Source organism: Dipodomys spectabilis, unplaced genomic scaffold (assembly GCF_019054845.1).
Source record: "Dipodomys spectabilis isolate Male_0828 unplaced genomic scaffold, ASM1905484v1 ptg000017l, whole genome shotgun sequence".
Classification (NCBI taxonomy): Eukaryota; Metazoa; Chordata; class Mammalia; order Rodentia; family Heteromyidae; genus Dipodomys; species Dipodomys spectabilis.
Genome location: NW_024870694.1, coordinates 7537760 through 7563774, shown reverse-complemented (window position 1 = coordinate 7563774; position 26015 = coordinate 7537760). Strand labels below are relative to the sequence as shown.

Here is a 26015-nt window from a genome sequence, read left to right as displayed (position 1 = left end):
TTAATATATATTTACATACTTAAGAACAAGCCAGTTGGAATATATTTGAAATGTCATATATTCCAACTGACTGACTCACCTACACAAAGACACACACACAGAGGCAATGTTGGCGATATATATACACCCTTTAGAATACATAAATGAGTTTCATGTATTTTTATTTTTTTTTACTCAAATATTTTTTAATACTGAACTTTGCAAAACATAATACATACCATGTGGTCAGCCTTGTGGTACATTCTCAGTTATCTGCATGCAGACTTCCTGCTGGTAGATCAGACTAAAACAGTTTTCTTTTCCTTAGCAATATTACCAGTTACTTGATCTAACAGTTTCTTCTATCTTATGGTTTAAATAGCTGTTATCTGCTCTACTGTGCTATAATTTATAAAAATTTACCTAATTTAAATGTGTAAGTCAACTATTTTTTCATAAGTAGTTATGCACCCACCAGTACAATCCAACTGTAGAACATTTCCAGGATCCCCAAAACCCCTTGTGTCCAACTATTCTCTTATTTTTAATTTAAATTTGTTTAAGTTTTTATACAAGATAAAACATTATCACCCCAAAAGATATAGCCCAAGGTAAGCAGCTGGAGTTGGAGCAGTGTATTAGCAATGCTTTCTTTCTTTATACAGGTGAGGTATTATGAGAGTCCAACATGGGTGGGAAATGGACAATCTTAAAATACCCAACTGGAGATTTTGCATGCCCATATTCTTATAAAGATATCAACATAGACTCCAAGAACCAACGTCACAATCATTTTTTTTGACTCCCTCTGCACCCCGATCAACAGTAGCTTATGAGTTTGCTAATATGAGTTGATGAGAAACTAAATAACAGGTTCTACAATTTATGTTCTCTTCCTATGGCACAGGATATCCAGACCCTGAGGTCGTCTGGTTCAAAGATGACCAGTCAATCAGGGAGTCCCGCCACTTCCAGATAGACTACGATGAGGATGGGAACTGCTCTCTAATTATTAGTGATGTTTGTGGAGATGATGATGCCAAGTACACCTGCAAGGCTGTCAACAGCCTGGGAGAAGCCACCTGCACAGCAGAGCTCATTGTGGAAACCATGGAGGAAGGAGAAGGGGAAGGGGAAGAGGAAGAAGAATGAAACAAAGCCAGACAAAAGCAGTTTCAGTCATTTTGAAAGAACTATTTCTTTAAAGTTCAAAAAACTCAAGATAGTAAAAGCACCTAGTATGGTAGTAGGATAGATTATCTAGTTAGGTTATTTTGGGGTTGATTCATCAGCAATAACAGTCAGTACCTACCAGCATTATTGATGGGCATTAATTTGAATTAGTTGGAACCTTAACATACTAGTGCAGCTAGATTTCATTTAGAGAAATCACCAGCAACTTGTCTGACCAATTGGTTTTAGAGAGAGAATAACCAAAATAAATAGTTCTGTGGGCAAAGTCATAAACTCCCTGATGGAACAAACTCATGAGAAGTAAAGCCATGTCAAGTGCTCTGATTCCTGCTGCTGCAAGCTCAGCCTAGAATCTCTGGAGATGGAAGATCTCTTTCCCCCCAACCCAGCCCAGAGACCTAGGGCTTGTACATACTGAAGCATTTCCTTCTGAAAGCAGCTGAGCCACTCTGACATATGAGGCACACTGTATTCCAAAGCACACAATAGACATTTGAATTCTCCATTTCTCTCCCCCATTCCACCTGCCAGTTTTTCTGGATCTGAACTTGTCATGAGTTTCAGCACTAAAAGCATTACATGTTTCTTAGGTTGTGAAGACAGGTCCCTTGTTCATGGATAAGTCCAACTTTCTTGGGAAAATAAGATCTCCTTTCTTTTGAAATCAGTATGAGATCTAAACTTAGCCTTGTTTGTAATTGTCTAGCAGCTTCAGACATTTGGATGAGAACCTGTGTGTGGTAGGGAATCCTTACTAATGTGTTTTTTCTTTTTAAATCAGGATTCAGACTTATGCTGTTATACAGTAACACAGCATAAAGATAGAGATTTATTTGGGTCTGAACTTAGGAAAACCAGTCTGCTGAAATGTTAGTCTTAACTATTTATTGGGCACTATGAAACTGATTTTAACTTATCAACGTCTGTAATTCCAAGACAGTCTGAGTTTCATACATCTTCATTCTCAACACATCAAAGAGCTTGCCTACCTTATAGGTTCCATGATATTTTCCTTCTTAAATGTACATCCATCATGCTTTGCCCCCAACCTTGAAACATATTCTTAGACCTGATAAATGCACCCAGACTTACATTTTTAGGAATTTTTAACTTTCTTTCACTACATTACTACATTGGCACTTAAATTTTTTTCTTTAGAAAATGTACTGAAGGTCACAAAGACCATAAACTGATATACCTACTGCATTTCCTCTGTGAATGTGTGTGTGTATGTGTGTGTGTGTGTAACATTCCAGATACTTTTTTCTTTTCCACTGTTTGCAAAGTGCAGCAACTTTTTAAATAGTTTCGTAAGAACCAATTTCAAATTCTGTGCAATCCTATACAGTATCAACAGAAATTTGGTGTTACTTAGCCTTATGTTATCTGCTATTCTATTTTTAACTGCTTTGTGTTGCTAGTTTCCTATTGCCAATATTCTCCTTTTTTGCTTTTAAACAGTTAGTTTTCAACATAGCCACAGTATTACCACAGTTTATTATAATAAAGGGGTTTTGATTTGATTTAGAGCATTTAAAGTGTTTTCATCACTTGTGTTTAGACTATATCATGGGTGCGTGTATGTTGTGTGTGCGCATGGCTGGTGTGTATGTGTGTTTACAGGTTAATACCTTCTTGGAATTATGTTAATGTTCTCTCGGTTTATTATGCCATAGAACACTGACTGTAAGTTAACTCACAATTTTTAAATAAAGGATAGCACAGTGCATGCTGTTTGTTCAATCTTTGCAGACCTCTCTTTTTTTCCATACACCTAATTGTAGAATCCACAGAAACACCATGCTAACTACAACCACTGTGAAGAACTGGCCTACACAGTTGTTTTTGTAGGGACAGAAGGACTTTGATAGTTCTTGCTCATACAGGTAATCTATTTTACACATTTACTTCAAAATTCCTCTCAAGCATCAATGACTAGATAGTCATTACATCTTCAAAAGATATTTTATATGGTTTCAAGTCTTCAAAATGCTAAAATCGGAGCCATTTTTTTTTACCTGTGACAAAACCATCATCACAAATTTTTTTTTTTTTTTTTTGGGGTCCGGTCGTGGGGCCTGAACTCTGGGCCTGGGTGCTGTCCTTCAGCTCTTCAGTTCAAGGCTAGCGCTCTACCACTTGAGCCACAGCACCACTTCTGGCTCTTTTTCTTTTTGCTCATGTAGTGCTGGGGAATCGATCCCAGGGCCTCATGCATGCAAGGCAAGCGCTCTACCACTGAGCCACCTTACCAGCCCCATCACAAATATTATTTACTAGGGCTTTATTTGAATTGCCAACCTTGCAGTTCATTATTGGCAACCACATCTTTTTTCCATGTCTTGGGTAGAATCATCTGTTATCAGGAAACAGCCTGTCTTGACTTATAGGAAGTCTGGTATCAGATATTGCCTGTGAGTCCTCTATATCTTGAGATGTTTAAATATGGATATTCTAGAAAGAATTCAAGATATGCTGTTAAATGTTAGACTAGATAAATCTGTGCTTTTGTAGGGGTAGTTGGAGAGAAACAATCCATTGTTCAGTTTATATTTAACTTTTTTTCATAAATCATAAAGCCACAAATCTTCCCAGTGATGAACTTATTTTCTAAAGAAAAAGACTATTTTTATAGCTTGTTAGGAAAAAAATCCTACACCAGGAAAAATATCAAATTACACTTTCTTCAGTTGACTTTCATCCCAAACACATAAAAATGCATTTTTTTTCTTGTAATGCGGACATTCATATTAAAAGGTAAATCTATGTGTAACTAAAAAGATATGCTGACTTTTTTTTCTTTTTTGTCACCAATTTTTGTGTGTGTGTGTGGATATGCTGACTTTTGTCAGCAAGAATTCTATATAAAGACTGCAAGTGTGGGGCTGGGAATGTGGCATAGTGGTAGAGTGTTTGCCTAACATGCATGAGGTCCTGGGTTTGATTCCTCAGTTAACACATAACCAAAACTAAAAGCCAAAGACTGCAAGCTTGCAATTTGCTTCACATCTCATTTGCTCTTGATTAATCTGTGCAAACAAGCACCAAGGAGGTAAGGAAATTGAATTCTGAAGAATCACAACAAACAAGTAGTACTACTCTCTTTATCCCTTGTGTTTCGTAGTGAAGGAGGTGTCTAATATCTGTGGCAGATTATGGAGGCTTTCTGCTGGCTGGCACAGAGGACTTCAGTGCTAGCCTCCTGGTTAGGCGGGGTAGTGTGAGGTCCTGGCCAATCATCTATTAGCTGAAGTGCTATATGCCAGATTTGGGCCACAACACTTAAATGCTGGTGCAAGACTGTCCATAATGGCTTGGTGACATGTGGCTGCTCCAGGTCCCTGGGTCCTTAGCCAGTCCCAAAGGAGCATGTACATAAGCAAGACATGACCTCAGTTTTAAAAATCCATCAGGGTTGTCAGATACTTCATGGCTGTGGCATAATCTATTCTAATAGAGGGTTGTTACCACATTCTAAAACTGGGTGGAATAATATGGTAGCAATTAGTTCCAAGTGGCTATTCAAGTTTAAATTTAATAAAAATTAGAAGTTCAATTCCACATGAACCAGATTCAAGTGTTCAGTAGTCACATGTGACTAGTGGCTAATATATCAGACAACACAAATGAGAACTTCCCTTAACATGGATCTAGATGGAAAGGAAGGCAATAGAAACAACATTACCCAGCTAGGCACATTTCAAATGATTATGGAATTAAAACTTAAAAGCTTCAGCTGGGCACTGGTGGCTTAAGTCTTCAATCTTACCTACTCAGGATACTGAGATCTAGGAGCACAATTCAAAGCCATCTGGGGCAGCAAAGTTCCTGAGACTCTTTTTATTCATGTATTTATTTTACATTTTTTATTGTGAGTAAGTGATTACATAAATTTCACAAATATCCCAATATTGCGAGATAGTGATACTTAAAGTCACAAACATATTCTAACCTTCATAAGGCAAACTAGTCATTATTGTGGTCTATAAAGTTTATGAATTCTATGAGCTTTGACAATACAACTATTTCTTCCTCATTGGGTGGTATATACATTTCTTGAGACTCTACCTTCAAATAACCACCAAAAATCCAGAAGTAGAGCTGTGGCTCACGTGGTAGAGCATTAGCCTTGAGCAGAAAAGCTCAGGGACAACACCCAGGCCCTAAGTTCAAGCCCCAGGACCAGCACCAAAAAAGGAAAAAACAAAAAAAAACTTAAAAGCTTTTGTAAAATCAGTATGGAGCATATAATCTATATTTTCATCTGTTATATGGGACAATGGAGACTCAATTATATGGGACAATGGAGACTCAATATTCAGTATTTTATATCCACGTCTACATTTTCACCTAAGATTTCCTTACAGTTACTGTACTATGCTTGTCACAGCAAAATCTAAACATTCCTATAATTCACAAGCAATTACTGGATTACTTGTGGTATGAGCAAGGCCAAACTTTTCAGGGTTGCTGGGGCAGGATTTCTCCAACAGTGAACCAAAAGGAAAGGGAGGAGTCACCCTGACAGTTGCAATCATTGTAACCTCAGCGGGCTTTCACTGGAACTCCCACTGGAATAGGAAACACGCAGGAGATCTATAGAGCTTCAGTCAACATAGAATTTCTAACTGTTGGTGTTCTGAAACTTTAACTCATAGACTTTGCTCACATTCCAAATGCTCATCTACTGTAGAAAGGCTTCATCACAGTTGAGAAGGTTGAGACTAGGAGGATCATAATTCCAGGCCAGCTCAGGAAAGTCTGCAAGAGTCTATCTCAATGGAAGAAGCTGGGTGTGGTAGGACACATTGTCATCTTAGCTATGGCAGCAAGCCTAAATAAAATAAGAGGATCACAGTACAGGTGTGTACCTGGGCAGGAAGTAAGACTCTATCTAAAAATTAACCAGCACAGAAAGGGCTGGAGGCATGACTCTGTGGAAGAGCATTTGCTTAGCAAGCTCAAGGCCCTGAGTTCAAACCCCATTATCGCCAAAACTAGAAAAAAAGAATTACACAATCAAGTATGCAAGGTCCAGGCTTGTCCTTCTAAAAAACACCTTGCAGATTCACTGAAGCAAATGTTATAGTATAGTCGGGTAGATCTACCTAGCCTGGCTAATCAGCCAAGTGGAAACAGTTCTACAGGGAACTAACACATTTTATTCCCTCAATAAAATAATTTACTACCTCTTTCTATAGCTGTGCCTCAGTTTCATCTATAAAATTAGCAAATAGTTCCTTGTTCATAGGTTAATATAAATATTAAATTAATGCACAGAACCTGAGTGTATGATATACACCTCTTCTAGCCCTTACAGATGCTATGATATGTCAGAAACACTCTCTACTGTAGTCTCTACTAGTTACACTCTTTTTTTTTTTGGGGGGGGGGGGTACGCTGGGCCTGGTGCTTAAGCTCTGGGCCTAGAAGCTGTGCCTGAGCTTCCTTTGCTCAAGGCGAGTGCTCTACCTTTTGAGCCACAGTGCCACTTCCAGCTTTTTTGAGTAGTTTATTGGAGATGAGTCTCACAGAGGGAGCTGGAGGTTTAGCCCAGTGGAAGGGCGCCCACCTGGCGCGCGCAAGGCCCTGGGGTCGGTTCTCAGCCCTGGAAAAAAAAAGTCTCACAGAGTTCCGGGCTTCAAACCCCAATCCTCAAATCTCAGCTCCTGAGTAGCTAGGATTACAGGCGTGAGCCACCAGCAGCACCCAGCTTAGTTATACTCTTGTAGAAACAGATTGTGTAAAAATGTTAGATGCTATGAAAGATGAAAATTATTAAGTTCTATCCACTTCTCAAAAGAAGGATCTGTGAAACTGAAAGTACCTCTGTAACTGCACACGTACAAAAAACCACCACTGTGAGATTGAGAAATGGTACAAATGGGGTCCTAGTCAGAGGGGACACTTTAACTCACAGTCCATTCTTCATTGTGAAAGGAGATAGATAATCTGACCATATGAGTTTTACTTTCCAAATTTTCAATGACTTAGTTATACTTAACTTTTATCCCAAAAAAGGTTCTCATGTTTTAATTGCTATTTACAAGAGCTAATTCAGACTGACTAGTTTCTGACTGCATATTAACCACAAAACAAACAGGATTTGCTAGACAACCATTGAAAAAAGGCTGAGTGAACACTATTTGCAAGTTGTCTAAAAAAAAAAAATCGAAATAAAAATTTAGGTTTATATTCTAGAAAATCAGAAGATAGGATTAGGAAATAGGAAGTTATCATACTAGACAGAGAAACAAGCACAAACTCCTTAGGTTAGAAGGAATTCTGTACTTTTTGAAACTTCATTAGATTTATTAGTAAATACACTTGGGCAGGGAATGTGGCTTAGTGGTAGAATGCTTGCCTAGTATGCATAAAGCTCTGGGTTCGATTCCTCAATACCACATTAACAGAAAAAGCCAGAAGTGGCACTGTGGCTCAAGTGGTAGAGTGCTAGCCTTGAGAAAAAAAGAGCTCAGGGGGCTGGGAAGGTAGCTCAGTGGTAGAGCGCTTGCCTTGCATGTCTGAGGCCCTGGGTTCAATTCCTCAGCACCACATAAGCAAAAAAGAAAAAAGCCGGAAGTGGCACTGTGGCTCAAGTGGTAGAGTGCTAGCCTTGAGCTGAAGAGCTGAGGGACAGTGCCCAGGCCCAGAGTTCAGGCTTCACGACTGCACCCAAAAAAAAAAAAAAAAAAGAGCTCAGGGACAGTGTCCAGGCCCTAAGATCAAGCCCCAGGACTAGCAAACAAACAAACAAACAAACCAAGGCTATAAACCAGTCAGGAGTTATGGCTCATTCTGTAACCCTAGCTAGTTATTAGAAAGCTGAGACTTGGAGAATTGTGGTTCAAAGCCAACTCAGGCACAAAAAAGTCCTCTAGAGTTGTTCTAATTAACCAGCAAAAAAGCCAGACTGGGAGTATGGCTTTTCAGCTATAAGCAAGAAAGTAGAGGGCCCATGAGGCCTCAAGAGTTCAAGTCAAGTGCTTTGTGGGGGTGGGGTGTCACCATAAACCTTTTGGCTAGGAAGACAAATATGAGAGATTAAATGAAAAAAAAAACCCACAATTTTGGAAGATGGAAAGCAAAATTGGGTAATTGACTCAGAGCAGAGAAGCTATAACTAAATTCCTGCAGAGGAAGAAGCCAAGAAGAAAGCAAGTGGGCTTGTCCTGAAGAATTTGCAAAAGGCTAAAAGCTGGTGGAACTCAGTTGCCTGCAAAATGGAGCCTCAAGGGAGCATAGGTGCCAACTCAGCTGCAAAGCAAGATCTCCAAGGCCAAAGCCAAAACTCCATTAAGGGACCAAGGCAGAGGGAGGGATTAGCTGGGAGACAGAATCCAGATGATCTTAATACATCAATACTCTGTGTCAAAGAGCAGAAGCAAGCCTGATTCTAGAAAGGCATTTGATCACTCAAGGCATTTTAAAAGGACAGACCTTATAGTTATGTACACTTGTCATCTCAGAGGAATAAATAGGAAGATTGAGGTACAGTCAGACCAGGGGAAAAATCAAGAACCTATCTCAAAAATAACCAGAATTAAAGTATTGATGGTCTGGCTCAAGAGGTAGAACACCTACCTAGCAAGTGTGAAGCCTTGAATTCAAGCCCCAATATCACCCCTGCACAAAACATACTTACGGGCTGGGAAGTTGGCTCAGTGGTAGAGCGCTTGCCTTGTATGCCTGAGGCCCTGGGTTCAATTCCTCAGCACCACATAAGCAAAAAGAAAAAAGCCAGAAGTGGTGCTGTGGCTCAAGTAGAGCGCTAGCCTTGAGCTGAAGAGCTGAGGGACAGCGCCCAGGCCCAGAGTTCAGGCCCCACAACCAGACCCAAAAAAAAACAAAAAACAAAACATACTTACATGTCCAATAATGGATCTTCTTAATGTCATTCATTTCAAGTGAAATCTGTCAACTAATCTCCATTTAATCCAACTGTTTAAGTTAACCACAGTCTCTTGGAAAGATCATGAAGAAACTGTTCATATTACAAATGTGTGCTAATTCAAAAATTAATTTTAAAAAACTTTTTTTTTTCTATTTTAAGCTTCACACTGTAAGCTAAACCATATGTTGAAGAAAAAAAAAATGCTGGTGTAGGTGGCTCATGCCTGTAATCCCAGATATGGTGGAGATCTGAGAATCACAGTTCAAAGCCAGCCAGGGCAGAAAAGTCTGTGACTCTTATTTAGAATTAACCACTAATAAGTCAAAAATGGGAGTTGAGGCTCTTGTGGTAGAACACTACCCTTGAGCAAAAGTTCCAAGGACAGCCTCCAGGCCTGAGTGCAAGCCCAGGGATTGGCACATGCACATGCCCATCTATATCAGTCTCTGTCTCTCTCTCACACACACAAAGCTACTCCCTCTCCCAAATGAGTACTACACTCAAAAAACTGAGTAAGGATATCCCAGACACTTGTGCCAGGAACAAAACATGATATAATGACTCCTTTAATAACAAGACTTTGCAAGCAAGGAAAAAAATATCTTAAGGACATCTGGCTTAAAAGTGATATAGGGTTAAGGAGAGAGATATAAAACTTTAATGGCTGAGAACCATGGCTTAGATGTCTTAGCTCTGATGTTAACAGAATGACTGTGCCATATTAACAACAGCTTCAATACCCTGTGGAAAATGATAGCCCAGTCTGACCATCTAAATCCAAAAACTCTCTTATTAGAGACAGTCCAAGTAAGAAGAAGACAGCAGTTCAAACTATCTTCACCATTTTTTTGGCCTTGGGTTAAATAGTGAGAATTGGATGGCCTTCTGATAGGTGGCCTTCTATTTCCTGTAAGGTGTGCTAGTCTGGTATTATAATAGTTTTTTTTTTTTTTTTTTTTTGGTCAGTCATGGGGCTTGAACTCAGGTCCTGGGTACTGTCCTTTCCCCCACTTTGTTGTCAGTTTTGCTTTATGGGCTTTTCTAGCCACCTACAAGCTGTACAGGCAGCGATATCTTGTTGGCTTTTCTACTAACCCTTCTCAATGCGGAAGGCGTTGATGATGCAAAAGCCAGCATATGCCTTGGTCCCTTATTGGAGTTTTGGCTTTGGAGATCTTGCTTTGCAGCTGAGTTGGCAACTACGTTCCCTTGATGCTCCGTTTCCTTGAGGCTCCGTTTCACAGGGCAACTGAGTTTGACCAGCTTTTAGCCTTCTGCAAATTCTTCAGGACAAGCCCAATTGCTTCCCTCTTGGCTAGTTAGTTACAGCTTCTCTGCTCTGAGTCAATTACCCACTTTTGCTTTTCATCTTCCAAAATTGTACGATTTTTTTCATTTAATCGCTCATATTTGTAGTGTGCCCCCACCTCCCCCTCGCAAAGCACCTGGACTTGAACTCTTGAGATTCCACTTTCTTGCTCATAGCTGGTGCTCTACTATTTAAGCCATGCTCCCAGTCTGGCTTTTTCTTTTTGGCTGGTTATTAGTGTCTGGAGAGCCGGGCACCGCTGGCTCACGCTTGTAATCCTAGCTACTCAGGAGGCTGAGATCTGAAGATCGCGGTTCAAAACCAGCCCAGGCAGCATAGTCCGTGAGACTCTTCAATAAACCACTCAGAAAACCGGAAGTGGTGCTGTGGCTCAAGTGGTAGAGCGCTCCCTTGAGCTGAAGAGCTGAGGGACAGCGCCCAGGCCCAGAGTTCAAGCCCCACGACCGACAACAACAAAAAAAGTGTCTGGAGGACTGTTCTGGAGATCTCCGTGGAGCTGCACCAGTTGAGGAAAAACATGCACCCTGCAAAAAGGCTGGTTTCTGGGCTCAAGTGGTGGAGCACTAGTCTTGAGGGGAAAAAAGCTCAGGGACAGCGTGCCCACGCCCCGAGTTCAAGCCCCAGGACCGGCACAAAAAACAACAAGAAAAGGGTTGGTTTCCTCACCTGTGGGGTGGATGGAAGCCTGGTCGGCGCCAGAAAGGCCTGCTTCTAGCGCAAATGCGCACTCGCGGAAGCCAAAGAAAGAGGAACAAAAGTACCGTCATTTTGATCCAACATGGAGGCCAAGGAGAGACGAAAGCGAACGGCCAGGCTCGAGCACCAGGCTGGCCACCAGTGGTCAAGAACGCCATTGGCCGAATCCAAGCTGGAGAAGAGGAAATGGTTCCCAGCAGCTCGCCGGGGGCGGGATTACCCTGATCCAAGATGGCGGCGACGGAGGCGAATCCAGGAGCGCGAAGCGCCGGCGGCGTCTCTGCCCTCATCAAAGATGGCGCCACCATGTGTTTTCTTTGCTTCGGCTCCGCCCCGCGCCGCGGCCCCGCCCCGCGCCGCGGCCCCGCCCCGCGCCGCGGTCCCGCCCCGCGCCGCGGCCCCGCCCCACGCCCCGGCCCCGCCTCTCCCTCGGCCCGCTCTCCGCCCCCTCGACCTATAGCGTCCAGCGCGGGTGCTCGCGCACAGAGGGGGCTGCGGGGACTGACATGGCGGCAGCGGCGGCGACTGCAGCGGCCAAAGGGAATGAGGGCGGCGGTGGCCGAGCCGGGGCTGGCAAAGCCAGCGGCGCCACGCGAAAGAAGAAGGGCCCGGGGCCTCTGGCCACAGCGTGTCTGGTCATCTACAATGTGGTGATGACGGCGGGGTGAGAGGCTGGAGCTTGGGGAGCCGGGAAGGAACTCTGCGGCCGACGGCGTGGTGGTGGCGCGGTCCGGCCCGGCCCGGCCCGGCCCGGCCCGGCGTGCTCGGGGCAGCCCGGGCAGGCGGTGCCGGGCGGGCGGTGCCCGGGGCCAGCACCTGGGCGTGGAGGGGAGGCCTGCGGGCGCCGAGGGGGCGCTAGCGGGCGGGCGTCGCGTGGACCGGTGGGCCGGTGGGGGGGACGCAGGGCGGCCAGTCACGAACCCTCGCCGCCCGGGGAGTGGAGGCAGCCGAGGCTGCAGGGTGACCGGGCGTTTAGGCGGCTGTTTTCAAAAATCCAAGCTAAGCTTGAACCTGAGATGTGAAGGGGGAAAGCGTTCAAAGTTTTTGGCCTGCTGCTGTGGAGTGTGCTTCAGGTAAATTTAAACTTTCTAGGGTGCGTTTGGGTTGAGATAGGGAAATAACCGGGTTATGAAAGGCAGGGTTGCTAGGGAGAGGCAAATTGACCCTTGGAATGAATGGTTTTACCTCTTGAATCTCATCTCAGGCCATCCCTTCGTGGGTACGTTTTTAGTACTAGTTCTGACACTAACTGGCTGTGTGACTTGAATAAATTTCCTTTTCCTGGGCCTCCTGTTTTGTTCTTTAATCTATATATAAACTAAAAAGCTGGGCTAGGTGATCTTTAAGATTCCTCCATCTCTGCATTTCTTTAATCCCTCTTGGTAAAGAAGATCACAAGATCAGATCCTTATTGCAAAGTTTTTAAGTTGTAATCATTTGTTTAAAAAATTTGAATCTCTAACCTTTTTTAAAAATGAAAAGTTTGAAGCACATAGAAAAGCTTAAAAGAATGTGTAGGAGACATCCAATTTTGCTTTATTTAGAGTAGGTAATTGTCAAAATTCAAGATAGGCACAAGATGTGCAATGAAAATCTTCCCACCTTCCATTCTGCTCAGACCCCCTGCCCCGAGACAACTAATTTCATGTGTCCTCCAGATGTTGATATAAATAATCTGTCAGTAATGCTGAGATATACTTAGAGTTTAGTACCTTGCCCTTTTCACGGAAAAAAAAAAAAAATCTTGGTAGAATCATAGCTCTTTTGCTAGTGTTACAAATGGTAGGTGCTGAAATCTAGGCTGGAAGAAGTTGTGACTTGCTTGAAACCATAGAATTTAGTAGAAGTTCTGGATTTATACTCACCGGTCCAGAAAGATCTATGACAGATACGAGTATTCTTTCACATAAATGGCCACAGATGGATTTTAAAAAAACAAACACAACACATCAGTTGGAAGGGAGCAGTATCCTTCTGATTAAAATGATCAAATTTTTAAAAAATAAAGAAATTTTAGATAAAACTTTTTTCTTAGCAAGGGCACTCATAAGAGTATTGCACAAGAGAGGGATTTTAACATACATTGGGCAAGGAGAAAGGTTTTTATTCCTTGGAAATGAACATAGGTGGAGAATAGAGGAGTGGCTTTGTAAACCAGACCAAGGATTTGAAATTGAGAGTGTCAAGTAACACTTTTATTTACTGCTAATAAATTATTAGCAGAAAGAACACCTGTCTTTTGCAAATCTTTATTTGATGTTTCTTCTGCTAGTTTTGCCTTATTTTGTTATGCCAGTCCTGGGACTTGAACTCAGGGCCTGGGTGCTCTCCCTGAGCTTTTGTCCTCAACACTAGTGCTCTACCACTTTGAGTCACAGTGCCACTTCCAGTTTGTTTTTTTTTTTATAGTAAATTAGAGATAAAAGTCACACAGACTTTCCTTCCCAGGCTGTCTTTTAACTGTAATCCTTAGATCTCAGCCTCCTGAGTAGCTAGGATTATAGGTATGAGCCACTGATACCCAGCCTTTATGCTTTTACAAGTAATTGAGATTGCATATATCATTGCCCAGTTGATATCATGCACTTAGGTAAATCTATAATTCAGGAGACATGTCATAATAAACACCGATTTGTTCTGATACAGAATTTAACAAAATTACCAAGGCTAAATTTTTGAAAAGTAACTTGGAGCCGAAATGTAATTTTCACAGCTGTTTTCCCTGAGTACTTGTTGTTTTGTCATTTTTCTAATCAATAGGCCTATTGATTTGTCTTTTCTGAGTAGGTTTGGGAAAATTCAGCTCAAACACTATTCTTTAAAAAGCCAACCTTTTAAAAAAATTTTTTTGCCACCCCTTCCCTTGCTGTCTCCAAGTTTTTCCCTCCCATCCCCACCCACCAAAAAACAACAACAACAAAAAAACCCTCTATTCTTACTAAATTTTTAATTTTGGAAGGGTAGGTTTCAAGTTATGAGTACATGCCAGTGAGATACTTGTAAAAACATCTCTATTGTTTTCAAAGGCCCTATAACTACACAAGCCATTTAAATTTTTTCTTAAACACATTTTTTTCCCCTCTGCCTCAGATTTTCTGGCACCTGATTTCTCTGCAAAAGGACTGTTTTAGCTTGTTCCTTTTATTTTAGCCTTGTTCTGACCACACAAGATAGCCAAAAAGGCAAGTTCCAGATGGAGAGGTATCATGACACTTCTGCCAAGTACTTTCAGTAGGATGCTGTTGGTATAGCATTTCTTTTCTTTATAGCACATAATCCATGTGTTAGTCATCTGAATAGTACTATAATACCTGAGGCAATCACCTTATAAAAAGAAAAGGTTTGTTTTGGATCACAGATTTAGATGTTGTACTCCAGGAGCAAATTGGTATCATTGCTTTGGGCTTTTGGCAAGGTAACACATCAGAGCCGGAGTGGATAGCAGAGTAAATCTACTCACCTTGAGGCTAGGGAGCAAATGAGAAAAAAGGAAGGATCAGAGACCTACAGTCACCTTTCAGACCACATTCCCAGTGACGTAAACAACTTCCTACTAGGTCCTGCCTATTAAAGGTTCCATTATCTTCTAGTAGTGCCACCCTGGAGACCAAGCCTTTAACATGTGGATGTTTGGAACATTTAAGATCTAAACCATAATCTAAGATCATTGGCTCTTTAGAAAGAAGCAGAGTTGCTAAAAAAACTAGGTCTGCCACGTCTTTATTTTATTTTATTTTTCATTTTATTTTTTTTGCCAGTCCTGGGACTTGACCTCAGGGCCTGGGCACTGTCTCGGAGCTTCTTTTGCTCAAGGCTAGTACTCTACCACTTGAGCCTCAGCGCCACATCCAGCTTTTTCTGTTCATGTGGTTCTGAGGAATCGAACCCAAGGCTTATGCTGCTAGGCAAGCACTCTACCACTAAGCCACATTCCCAACCCATGCCACATCTTTCTATTACCTTAAATTCTACCTACTTTTTCTCCCCCTCCTGATTACTCTTTTCTCTTTCACTAGGTGGCTGGTTATAGCCGTTGGTCTGGTCAGAGCATACCTGGCTAAGGGGAGCTATCATAGCCTTTATTATTCAATTGAGAAACCTTTGAAATTCTTTCAAACTGGAGCCTTACTGGAGGTAGGTTTGAGATTTGTTACTTCAAATGTCATAAAGTAGAAATTATTTGAGAGTAGCAATATATGTTGCATTTACTTTTAAGTTTTCACATTTTGTCTTTTAGAACATTGTATTGATATTCCAGTTATCTTTTTGATAACTTACCTTTTAAGATAAGATAAAAATCCCATTTAACTTGTATACTTGGGATGTATTTTATATTCCACTTTCCTAGGAAACCAAATGATATAGGCTTATTAAGATTTTTATACATTCTAGTAACACCCTAGGGAAATGTTGACAAACATACTTTGAAGGTTTATGTAATGGTAACAGAGTAGTTGGTGGGCATAGTGTATGAGAAGTGATAGTAAAGCCTGTAGAACCTATCTAAAGGTCTCCAAATTACAAAAACAACAACAGAAGTTGTAAAGGGCAATGTTAATGTCAGAAAACTAAGAGATTTCCAGGGTCTCTTTAATAGAAACAGTGGAATTGGTGGTTATAAATGTACTTAGCCTGGCTTAGTGATAGAGTGCTTCCCTAGCATGCATGAAGCCTTGGGTTCAATTCCTTACTACCACATAAACAAAAGAAAAAGCCATAAGTGGTGCTGTGGCTCAAGTGGTAGAGTGCTAGCCTTGAGCAAAAGAAGCTTAGGGACAGAGCCCAGGCCCTGAGTTGAAGCCCCAGGACTGGCAAGAAATAAAAATAAAATAATAATAAAAAACGTACTTATTCTTATCTGCTTCCTAGAATAAGTTAGGTTTCAAATTATTGTGAGAAAAAAAAGGAATGTTTTATACATCGAGATTTGTTTCCATACAAGATAAAAGGAACTAACTGAGGATTGATAACCAACTGAGGATTGCTATCTCCTGTGTCTGCTAGTTTCCATTTCTCTTTGAGTGTTGCTCTTAGGCTCCTCTACTGCAGTTGGCATTCACATGGTGGAAAGCAGAGAAGGTGGTTTTTCTTAGGGTCTGTGTCACAGTTGTAAGGAATGTTCATGGTTGGCCCTATTTATACTTATTTAAAGACTTTTGCCATTGATGTAAGGCACTTGATTAGTCCTTCTGGCCAAGGAACTATAGATTGTGTTATCCCTATTTCCAAAATAGGGATATTTTGGAGTCTGTAAAATCAATAGCCACTATAATTCATTGTGGTGAAAAGCTTTTAGGTTGTAGGGAAGATCTGTTACATCATCAATTTCATTTCGCTTACTTCCAGGACAAGTCCATCATGACATTTATATGAAAAGGCAATTCTACAGCATGAACCTGTGGCAGATAATGGATGAAATTATAGTTCTTTCTATTAAGAGTGGCCAGTCAAAAACAGAATCTTGTTCCCAGTTCTGCATTCCAAGTGAAGGCCTAAGTAGGCTAGCTTGAATTAGGTTTAAATTCCTGGACAAATCGCCTGTAGACAGCAACAGAGTCACACTAACAATACAGAAGGAGAAAAAGGCACTAGGTAAAAAGGCCAAGAACTATTCACCAAAACACTCATCCACAATAAAATGAAGATTATAGTGTATAATATTTGTTTTACTTACTTATTTAAATTGCATCTTCCTATGTTGTCCAGTCTGGTCTCAAGTTCCTGGATTTAAGGAACGTTCTTCCTTCAGTCTTGAGTAGCTGGGGCTCCAGATGCATACCAGCATGCCCAGCTGTGATATGATTTATAAGTGGACTTGAGTAAAATGTTGCTAATCAGTGTTCTGGGCCAAGAAATCAGTGTGTAAATAATGTCTCTTGAGTTGAATCTTAAGTAATTATAAGAGTTAATATGAAAGAAAGCAGACACAAGTCACACAGTGCATAATTCCATTTATATGAAGTGTCCAGAATAGATAAATCCACACAGAAGGAGAGTAGGTAGCTGCGTACCAGTGGCTCATACCTGTAATCCTAGCTACTCTGGAGGCTGAAATCTGAGGATCACAGTTCATAGCCAACCTTGGCAGGAAAGTCCATGAGACTTTTATCTCCAATTAACTACCAGAAAACCAGAAGTGGTGCTGTGACTCAAAAGTAGTAGAGTGCTAGCCTTGAGTGGAAGAGCTCAGGACAGCACCCAGGCCTTGAGTTCAAGCCCCATGACTGACGAAAAAGAAAAAGAAGGTAGATAATGAGGAAGAGGGGATGAGGAGTGACTGTCTAATGGGTCTGGGGTTCTTTTTAAAGGATTGCACACTACTATAAAGTACCTAAAGCCACTGAATACTTTGAAAGGGTAAATTTTATGGAATATAAATTTTATCTGTTTTTTAAAAATGCTATTCCTCTTTAATGAGCAATAGTTGAGTTTTCATTTTACTTCATTTCTTAAATCCATGATATTCATTAATAAGGCAGACTTTTTGTAGCTTTGTTGAGTAGAATAGGTTGAGTTCATTATGGCAGCTTAAAATGATTTCTTGTTTCTAAATGTCTTTGGTTAACATAAGACTAAATATAACAAAGACACTTTAAATTTGTACAATTGTTATGCCTCCTGATTAAGAGTGAGGATTCAAATGAGTCAAGATTGCTCTGCAAAGACCTCAACAGGTATTGAGGCTGTTACAGACTGTCTTCTACCAGTGTACATTGCTGTGTACATTGTCTATCTGCCATTGTCCTGGTAATGCCTAGTAGACCACAGAACTCTCTTTCCTTCCTATTCCCTTCTCCTGGAAGGAAAATTAACAAAGGCCACATGGCCTTGTGAGATTATTTATTCCAAAAATTCCTTTTGAGTAAACAAATCTTAAAAAGAGTTATCTGAAAAGCTAGAGAACAAGTCATAGTGGAGATAGCTATCACAAACTAGATGGACAACAAATCCCAGGAAAGCCTGCTTCAGAAATAGTGTGAGAACCAGAGAGAGGAACTTGAGGAACTTGAGTATAATTAATGAGTGTCACAACATTAGATGGGAAGAACTTGTGGGAAACAGGAATCCACCCACACAGGCCTCATTGCTTGACAACTTGAAGCAAATAGAAGCAAAATGAGATGGTGTTCAAAGAGGCGAAAAGGCTAATGATTATATAATGGAGATGTACTGAAATTAAGAAAGAAAAAGAAAACAACCAAAACAGTGGCAGTGTAAGTCAGCAAAGAGGCCAATAGTGCACAAATATGGGTGAACCTGAAAATTCAGGAAGGCAAGTGTTCCCAGTTATAGATTGTCTTGGGAAAAAAAAAGATGACAAAGCATAAGCTATTGGGAAATGTTTAGAGTTCACCTTTTTTTTTTTTTTTTTTTGTCTGTCATGGGGCCTGAACTCTGGGCCTGGGCGCTGTCCTGAGCTCTTCAGCTCAAGGTCAGCACTCTACCACTTGAGCCACAGCACCACTTCGGTTTTCTGGTAGTTTATTGGAGATAAGAGAGAGCCTCGTGGGCTTTCCTGCCTGGCCTGGCTTTGACCCACCATCCTCAGATCTCAGCCTTCTGAGTAGCAAGGATTACAGGCGTGAGCCACCTGGCACCCAGCCACCATTTGTAATATATAAAAAATATGAAACTTGGATGCCCATTATGAAATTGGGAACGCCTAGCACAACAGAGTTTCTATGTGTTGATGGAGTAGGTTGATTGTCCTACCAACAGGAAAACAAAAAATATAGAAGTAACAAAACTCAGCCAGGCATCCATGGCTCATATAATCCTAGCTACTCAGGGGGCTAAAATGTAGAGGATTAAAATTCAAAGCTAGCCTAGGCATAAAGGTCCTTGAGACGCTATCTCTAATTAACTAGCAAAAATCTTGGCTGAAGATGTATCTCACGTTGTAACAAACATGAGGCCCTAGTACTAGCACAAAATCAAAAAAAAAGGAAAGAAGGGAGAAAGAGAAGGAAGAAAAGAGTAATGATTAAATTAATGATTAAATTAATTAACAATAATGATTAAATTAATTAATAATAAGCAATAGAACTAAGGTATCTATAACATTTACTAAGGAGCAGTCCTATCTACTCAGGAGGCTAGGATCTAGAGGACCACCATTCAAGACCCGTCCTGGCAGAAAAGTCCTCAAGATTCTTCAAAATAACTAGCAAAAAGCAGGGCTAGAGATATGGCTCAATTGGTAGATCACCAACCGAGCAAGCAGGCTGAATAAAGTATAAGGTGCTGAACTCAAATCCCAGTGTTCCCACATAAAAAAATGAACCTGGCTGGGGAGATGGGGGTGAGAGAAAAAAAATGAACATAAGGGTGTGTGTATAAATTGTAAAACTTCCTATAACTTGGCCTTCATATAACATTTATTAGTAAGGCAGAACTGGAGGACATTCTTCAGTGTTTGAGCCAAATGGATTTGCTACCTAAATTCCAGAATTAAGACTCGCCGCCACCCACACTTGTCCAGGTGGCAGCAGCCAGAATGGTGCGGAAAGAACTGAGAACTTGGGAGTCTTTTGGAACCCATAGGATGAGGCTGAATTCACTATATTTATACTTCCCAGGTTTACCACTACTAGGATGAATCATTCCTGAGGTAAAGACATTGAAGGTAGAGAGAGACCAATGATATTTGATAGACTTCCTCCTCATAGACATCAGAGGAGTTGAAGATATTTTCTTCTAATAATAACTCAGTATCATGTACATTCATTGAAGAAAAACATAGATAAACATAAAGAAAGAAACGTGTATTAGTCATAATACACTGCAGAGATAGCTACTGTAATGTTTTGATGTGTATTCAAGCTTCAAGACTATGTTTGGGCTGGTAGTGTAGTTCAGTTGGTAGTGTCTAGCATGTGTAAGGCCCTGGTTTTGATACTTACCACTAGAATGATGTCTAACATGAATCAAATGTTATTAAATGTAACTCAAATTAATAATGGACCTCAGTACAATAAGAACAAATGTAGTAAGACTTATCTTATGAAGTTGCCAGCTCAGAGATTTTCTTTTTGTTGGTCATGCAGGGCTTGACCTCAAGACCTGGGCACTGCCCCTGAGTTCTTTCACTCAAGTTTAGCATTCTATCACTTTGAGCCAGAGCACCACTTCCAGCCAGTTTTCTGGTGGTTGATTGGAGATAATCTCACAGACTTTCCTGTCCAGGATGGCTTTGAACCTTGATCAGCATATCTCAGCCTCCTGAGGAGCTAGGATTACAGGCGTGAGACACTGGCACCCAGCTTAGCTCAGAGATTTTTATATTGTCTGGAAATTCTTCCTACCTTTTTTTTTTTTTTTGCCAGTCCTGGGGCTTGAACTCAGGGCCTGGGTACTGTCCCTGAGCTTCTTTTGCTCAAGGCTAGCACTCTACCACTTGAGCCACAGTGCCACTTCTGGCTTTTTCTGTTTATGTGGTACTAAGGAATTGAACCCAGGGCTTTGTGCATGCTAGGCAAGCACTCTACCACCAAACCACATTTCCAGCCCCCAATTCTTAACTATTCTTGAAACTAGAGTCTTACAACAACTGTGTTTTCTCTGTGACTCCTCTACTTTTAGACAGTAGACAACCACTGATCCAATAGTGCCTACTTTTCCTAAGTTGGTGATCAGATTGGTTTTCTCTCATCTATGTGGAATTGAAAATTGAAAAACTGAGATGGGCAATCAGTGTAACTACTTATATTCATGAACTATAGTGAAACCTCCAAAGCTGCTTGGCTCCCATTATGACTTAGGCATCCTTAAAATACTTGCAGAATTCTTTTTTGCTGGATTGTTTTATTTAGTTGTCATTTTTAACTTAGATCAAAACTGAAATTTAAAAAATTGTTGGTTACTTGCAAAAAGTGTGTTTTTATTAACATATATTGGTTGCATAAGAAGAGTTTCATTATAACATTTAGACCTATATATGATGCATACAATTTACTCCAGTCAGACTCACTTCTTCCTTGCTCTCTAATCCCCTCCCCCTTTTTTTTTTCCATAGCTATGGTCCAAACTTAGGGCCTTGCACTTGCCAGGCAAGTGCTCTTCCACTGAGCTAAATCCCCTGCCCTATTCCCCTCTTCTTAAGGCAGTTTCAACAAATTTTATTGTTCTGCTTTCATACATTTGTGTGAAATATTTTGAACATATTCACCCTATTTAGTATCATCTCTACCCTACCCTTGCCCACCAGTACTTGCCCCATAATAGACCATCTTCCTATCATTCATTTTCAAAACTAATTTCTTTATTGGTTTGGGAAGGTGGGAGGGGATTGAAGGAGAATGACAAAAGGCGAGTATATAATCAAGATACATTTTATTTTTTTTTTTGGTCCAGTCGTGGGGCCTGAACTCTGGGCCTGGGCACTGTCCCTCAGCTCTTCAGCTCAAGGCTAGCACTCTACCACTTAAGGCACAGCGCCACTTCCAGCTTTTTTCTTTTTGCTTATGTGGTACTGAGGAATCGAACCCAGGGCCTCAGGCATGCAAGGCAAGCGCTCTACCACTGAGCCATCTTCCCAGCCCAAGATACATTTTTGAATATATGAACACATCAAAACGAAACTCCCTTATACAATTAATTGATACTAACAAAAATAAATAATTTCTTTAGCTCAAAATACATTTGAAATTGAGATAACACTTTAAAATTGGTGCAGTATTCAATAGGTAAAAAATGGAAAGGCTCAGGAAAAGAAAGGGTTACATGTTGTTGTTGTTGTTGTTTGTTGCCAGTCCTGGGGCTTGTTCTTTGAATGTCACTGCCTTGTCTTGCCCTTCGGATGGGAAAGATTACTTTTTTTTTTTTTTTTAATAGCAGTACTAGGATTTGTACTTACGACCTTATTCTTGCCAGGCTAGCACTCAATCACTTGAGCCATGTGCCTTAAACCTGTTTTTAGTTATTTTTGCAATACTGAGGATCAAACCCAAGGCCATGCATGTGCTAGAGAACTGCTCTTTGGGGCTTGAACTCAGAGCCTGGGCACTCTCCCTGAACTTCTTTTGCTCAAAGCTAGCATTCTATCACTTGAACCACAGCTCCACTTCCAGCTGTTTGGGTAGTTTATTTTGGAGATTAGGATCTCATGGACTTTACTGCCCAAGCTAGCTTTAAACCATGATCCTTAGATTTCAAGCGCCTTCTGAGTAGCTAGAATTACAGTCATGATGACCAGTACTCAACTGAGAACTGTTCACATTAGTTGGATTAAGTCTGCCCACATAAATAATCTCTGTACCTTAACATTAGTTGAGGAGATTTTTTTCTTCAGATTCCCTGTGCTACAGTACCTAAATCAGTGTTTGATTGAATAGCCAAAAAACAGTGATGTTTAGGGGATTGTTTTTAGATTTCTGTTGTTGGTCTAGAGAGAAGCTTAAGTGAAATGAAGATAGTGTCTTGGAATAATTTATTCACTCTGTATGTTCTGTTCTTTTGGAAGTACTAGAGCATTTCCTGCTAGTATACTTAGTTGAAAGGGAACCTACTGGTTTAGTGTTAGTACTGCAAAAGTAATGAAACTGATGGAAAACATGTATTGAGAGAGTTGAAATTCTTGCTCACTTCAGTTATTAAATTAGTGGGAAGTTTTGAAAAGTGAGAATCTCAGATTTCTTTACTATAGACAGCTCTAATAAAATATCATTTTGTGTGTATGTATGTTAAAAAAATCTTGATCGTGAAATTGTTTTATTTTAAGCTAGCTGTGATTTTTCATTTTATCCTAAGTTACTCCCAGTTTATTACAAAATTGCTTTTAAAAAATCTGACCTCCAAGGTCTTTTTACAGAGTAGGCACTGGTTTTATTCCTCAACAGGATTTAAAGAGAGAGGATGTGTTTTCTGAGATAGTTTCAATTTACTCTAATGCATGGCATAAGCTAGGAGATTATTTTCACATCATGCTTTATACATAAACAAGAGCCAACTCATTTGAGATGATAATATACTGCTTCAGCTTCTCTACTTCGTTAACATTTCAATTATTATATCTTAATACTGTTTTTCTAGTGTTAATTTGTACTTCTGCTCTTTAATTCTCCTATACTTAGAGTTTTTCCTAGTCATTTTATTTTTAAATCCAAGCTTATTTATTGTAAGTTTGTATGCTTGGCTGCATGGCTGTCATTAGATCTCTAGACATTTACATATTGAAATACACATGAGCTGAGGGCATGGTTCAAGTGAAATACACATGACTATGTATGTGTGTATAACATACATTTGGCAGTATGAATTTATGTGTCTATGTGTGTGTATAAATGTATATCATAGGTGTCTGGGACATTGGGTGGAACTGGAGTTCGAACTCAGGGATTTGCTCTTTTACTTCCAACTCACTTTTTGCTGTTTCGTTTGGACATGTAGCCTAGTGAACTTTTCTGCCTGTGCTGGTCTGGAAACCACAGTCCTTCAGATTCTAGCCTTTTAAATAGCCAAGATTATTAGCTTGAGGTACTGGCACTTGGATGGAATACATGTTTTTCTAAATAAATTTAATTTCTTTTTTTCTTTCTGTGCATGTAGTTTTTGTTGTTGTTTTAGTTGTTTTGTTTTGTGCCAGTATTGGAACTTGAACTTGGAGGCTCATGTTTTGTTTTTTTTTTTTTTGGGTCCGGTCGTGGGGCCTGAACTCTGGGCCTGGGCGCTGTCCCTCAGCTCTTCAGCTCAAGGCTAGCGCTCTACCACTTGAGCCACAGCGCCACTTCCGGCTTTTTTCTTTTTGCTTATGTGGTGCTGAGGAATCGAACCCAGGGCCTCAGGCATGCAAGGCAAGCGCTCTACCACTGAGCCACCTTCCCAGCCCGAGGCTCATGTTCTTGCTCAGCCTTTTCTGTTCATGCTGGTGCGCTATGAGTTTAGCCACATCTCCAGTTTTGGTTTTTTTGCTGGTTAATTGAAGATGAGAATGTTATGGATTTGTCTGCCTAGGCTGACTTCAAACTGTGGTCATAGGATCTTAGTTAGCCTCCTGAGTAGGTAGAATTACAAAAGTAAGACACTTTTGCCCAGCTTTCTTTTTATTACTTTAAAAATCGGGATTTTTTTTTTAATGTGCAGATAAGTCATATCATCTGTGATTGTTATCTTCAGCTTGTAAAGGAGGCCTTATAAAATATGTGTGATTAAAAAGGGTGGTTCAGTCTAAGAAAAGATCTAGTCTTCTATATGCAAAGGAAATATGATAGCCCTGAATGATACCATTCTCCTCCTGGATAGTCTTTTTTTTGAGGGGGGGGTCCAGTGGTGGGTCCTGAAATCTGGTTCTGGGCACTGTCCCTCAGCTCTTCAGCTCAAGGCTAGTACTCTACCACTTGAGCCACAGCGCCACTTCTGGCTTTTTTTTTTCCTTTTTGATTCTGAGGTGCTGAGGAATCGAACCCAGGGCCTCAGGCATTCAAGGCAAGTGCTCTACCACTGAGCCACCTTCCCAGCCCCCTCCTGGATAGTCTTATTGTGGAAGGCAGCCAGATCCTGTCACCTACATGAACACAACAGGCACTGCCTATGTCTTATCTCATAGCATGTTTTCACTCTAGACATTCATTTCTCATTTTGATCTAGATACATCTTTTTGTTTTCCTCAGCTTTGTAACTAGAGGTTCAGCTTATCTTTTCAATATTAAGTCGCATTTAAGGTTTATAATACTACCTTCTTTTGAGAAAGATTTTTGTGGTTTGTCGTATGGAAAGGCTTCTGTTCTTTTCTCAGTTATCAGCAAATTTGTATAGCTTGCTTTTTAATTCAGGCCCTTTCCCCTCTGCCCCTGACAAGAAAAAAAAAACAACCCAAAACCTAGTGAAGTATAGTTTTTGAATAGTCTTATCTGTAATGTTTTAGATGAATTTTGCTGAGCTCTGGCCTCTGTAGGTATCTCATAATTGGTATATAGTGAAATAATATAACAGAAAAAATAGAGATGGCTGTAGTGGTTCATACCTGTAATCGCAGCTACTTAGAGGCAGAGATCTGGAGATGAAACTTTGAGGCCAGCCTGGGAAAAAAGTTAACAGTACCTTATCTCAACAATAAGGAAGACATGATAGTATGTATTTAAAACCCAACTGTGGGATTGAGAATGTGGCTTAGTGGTAGAGTGCTTGTCTAACATTCATGAAGCCCTGGGTTCAATTCCTCAGTACCACATAAACAGAAAAAGCCAGAAGTGGCATTGTGGCTCAAGTGATAGAGTATAGCCTTGAGCAGATGTTTAGGGACAGTGCCTAGGCCCTGAGCTCAAGCCCCAGGCTTGAGCTAAAAAAAAACAAACCAAAAACCCAACTATGTGGGATGAATAGGTAGAAGAATTGCAGTCTGGGCAAAACATGAAACTGTACCTAAAAAATAACCTAGAGAGAGAAAGAAAATATAAAACAAAACCAAGGTTCTGGGTCTTGGCCATTATTTCCTATCTAAGTCACAACCCAGAACCTACCTTCTCTGAGTCTTGGTTATTTTCATCTGAATGTAGAGATGTCTGTCAAATAGTATAGTAACTACTGAAGAAGTTCATAGAAATTCTGAAAGCTTTGAAGTAGTATCTGAAAAGCTTTGGTTATTAAAGCAGTTTTGTAGATGGATTTGAATGAACATGTGTGTGTGTGTGTGTGTGTGTGTGTGTGTGTGTGTCTGTGTGTGTGTGTGTGTGTGTATGTGGTATATATACACATTTACATATATTCATATATAGACATATAAATATATACACACATGTACTACCATTATCAGGGCTATACTAATGCTGTAAATTGAAAGTGATTTAGAAGAACCTAATTGGCCATTTGAGAAACTTGAGATAGAGTGGAAATGGAAACTTACTAAAGGCACTGTAAGTAAGAAACAGAGAAGACAGCAGCAGCAGCAGCAGGACTTGGAAACCACTTAGAATGAGGATGAAAAAT

The 26015-nt window shown here is 40.5% G+C and overlaps 2 protein-coding genes across 8 annotated transcripts in view; both read left to right on the top strand.

Annotated features, from left to right (window-relative positions):
• Mylk (myosin light chain kinase) overlaps positions 1 to 2916 on the top strand; it is a 194531-nt gene extending 191615 nt beyond the window's left edge. For all 7 annotated transcript variants that reach the window (XM_042667365.1, XM_042667361.1, XM_042667374.1 and 4 more), the window contains one exon: positions 887 to 2916. In XM_042667365.1, the coding sequence (XP_042523299.1) occupies positions 887 to 1131 (245 nt within the window). In that variant the 3' untranslated portion in view covers positions 1132 to 2916. The remainder of the gene's footprint in view (positions 1 to 886) is intronic.
• Positions 2917 to 11529: 8613 nt separating this feature from the next.
• Positions 11530 to 26015, top strand: part of Hacd2 (3-hydroxyacyl-CoA dehydratase 2) — a 78633-nt gene continuing 64147 nt past the window's right edge. The window contains exons 1-2 of the mRNA XM_042667757.1: positions 11530 to 11757; positions 15110 to 15227. Of these exons, the coding sequence (XP_042523691.1) occupies positions 11600 to 11757; positions 15110 to 15227 (276 nt within the window). The 5' untranslated portion in view covers positions 11530 to 11599. The remainder of the gene's footprint in view (positions 11758 to 15109; positions 15228 to 26015) is intronic.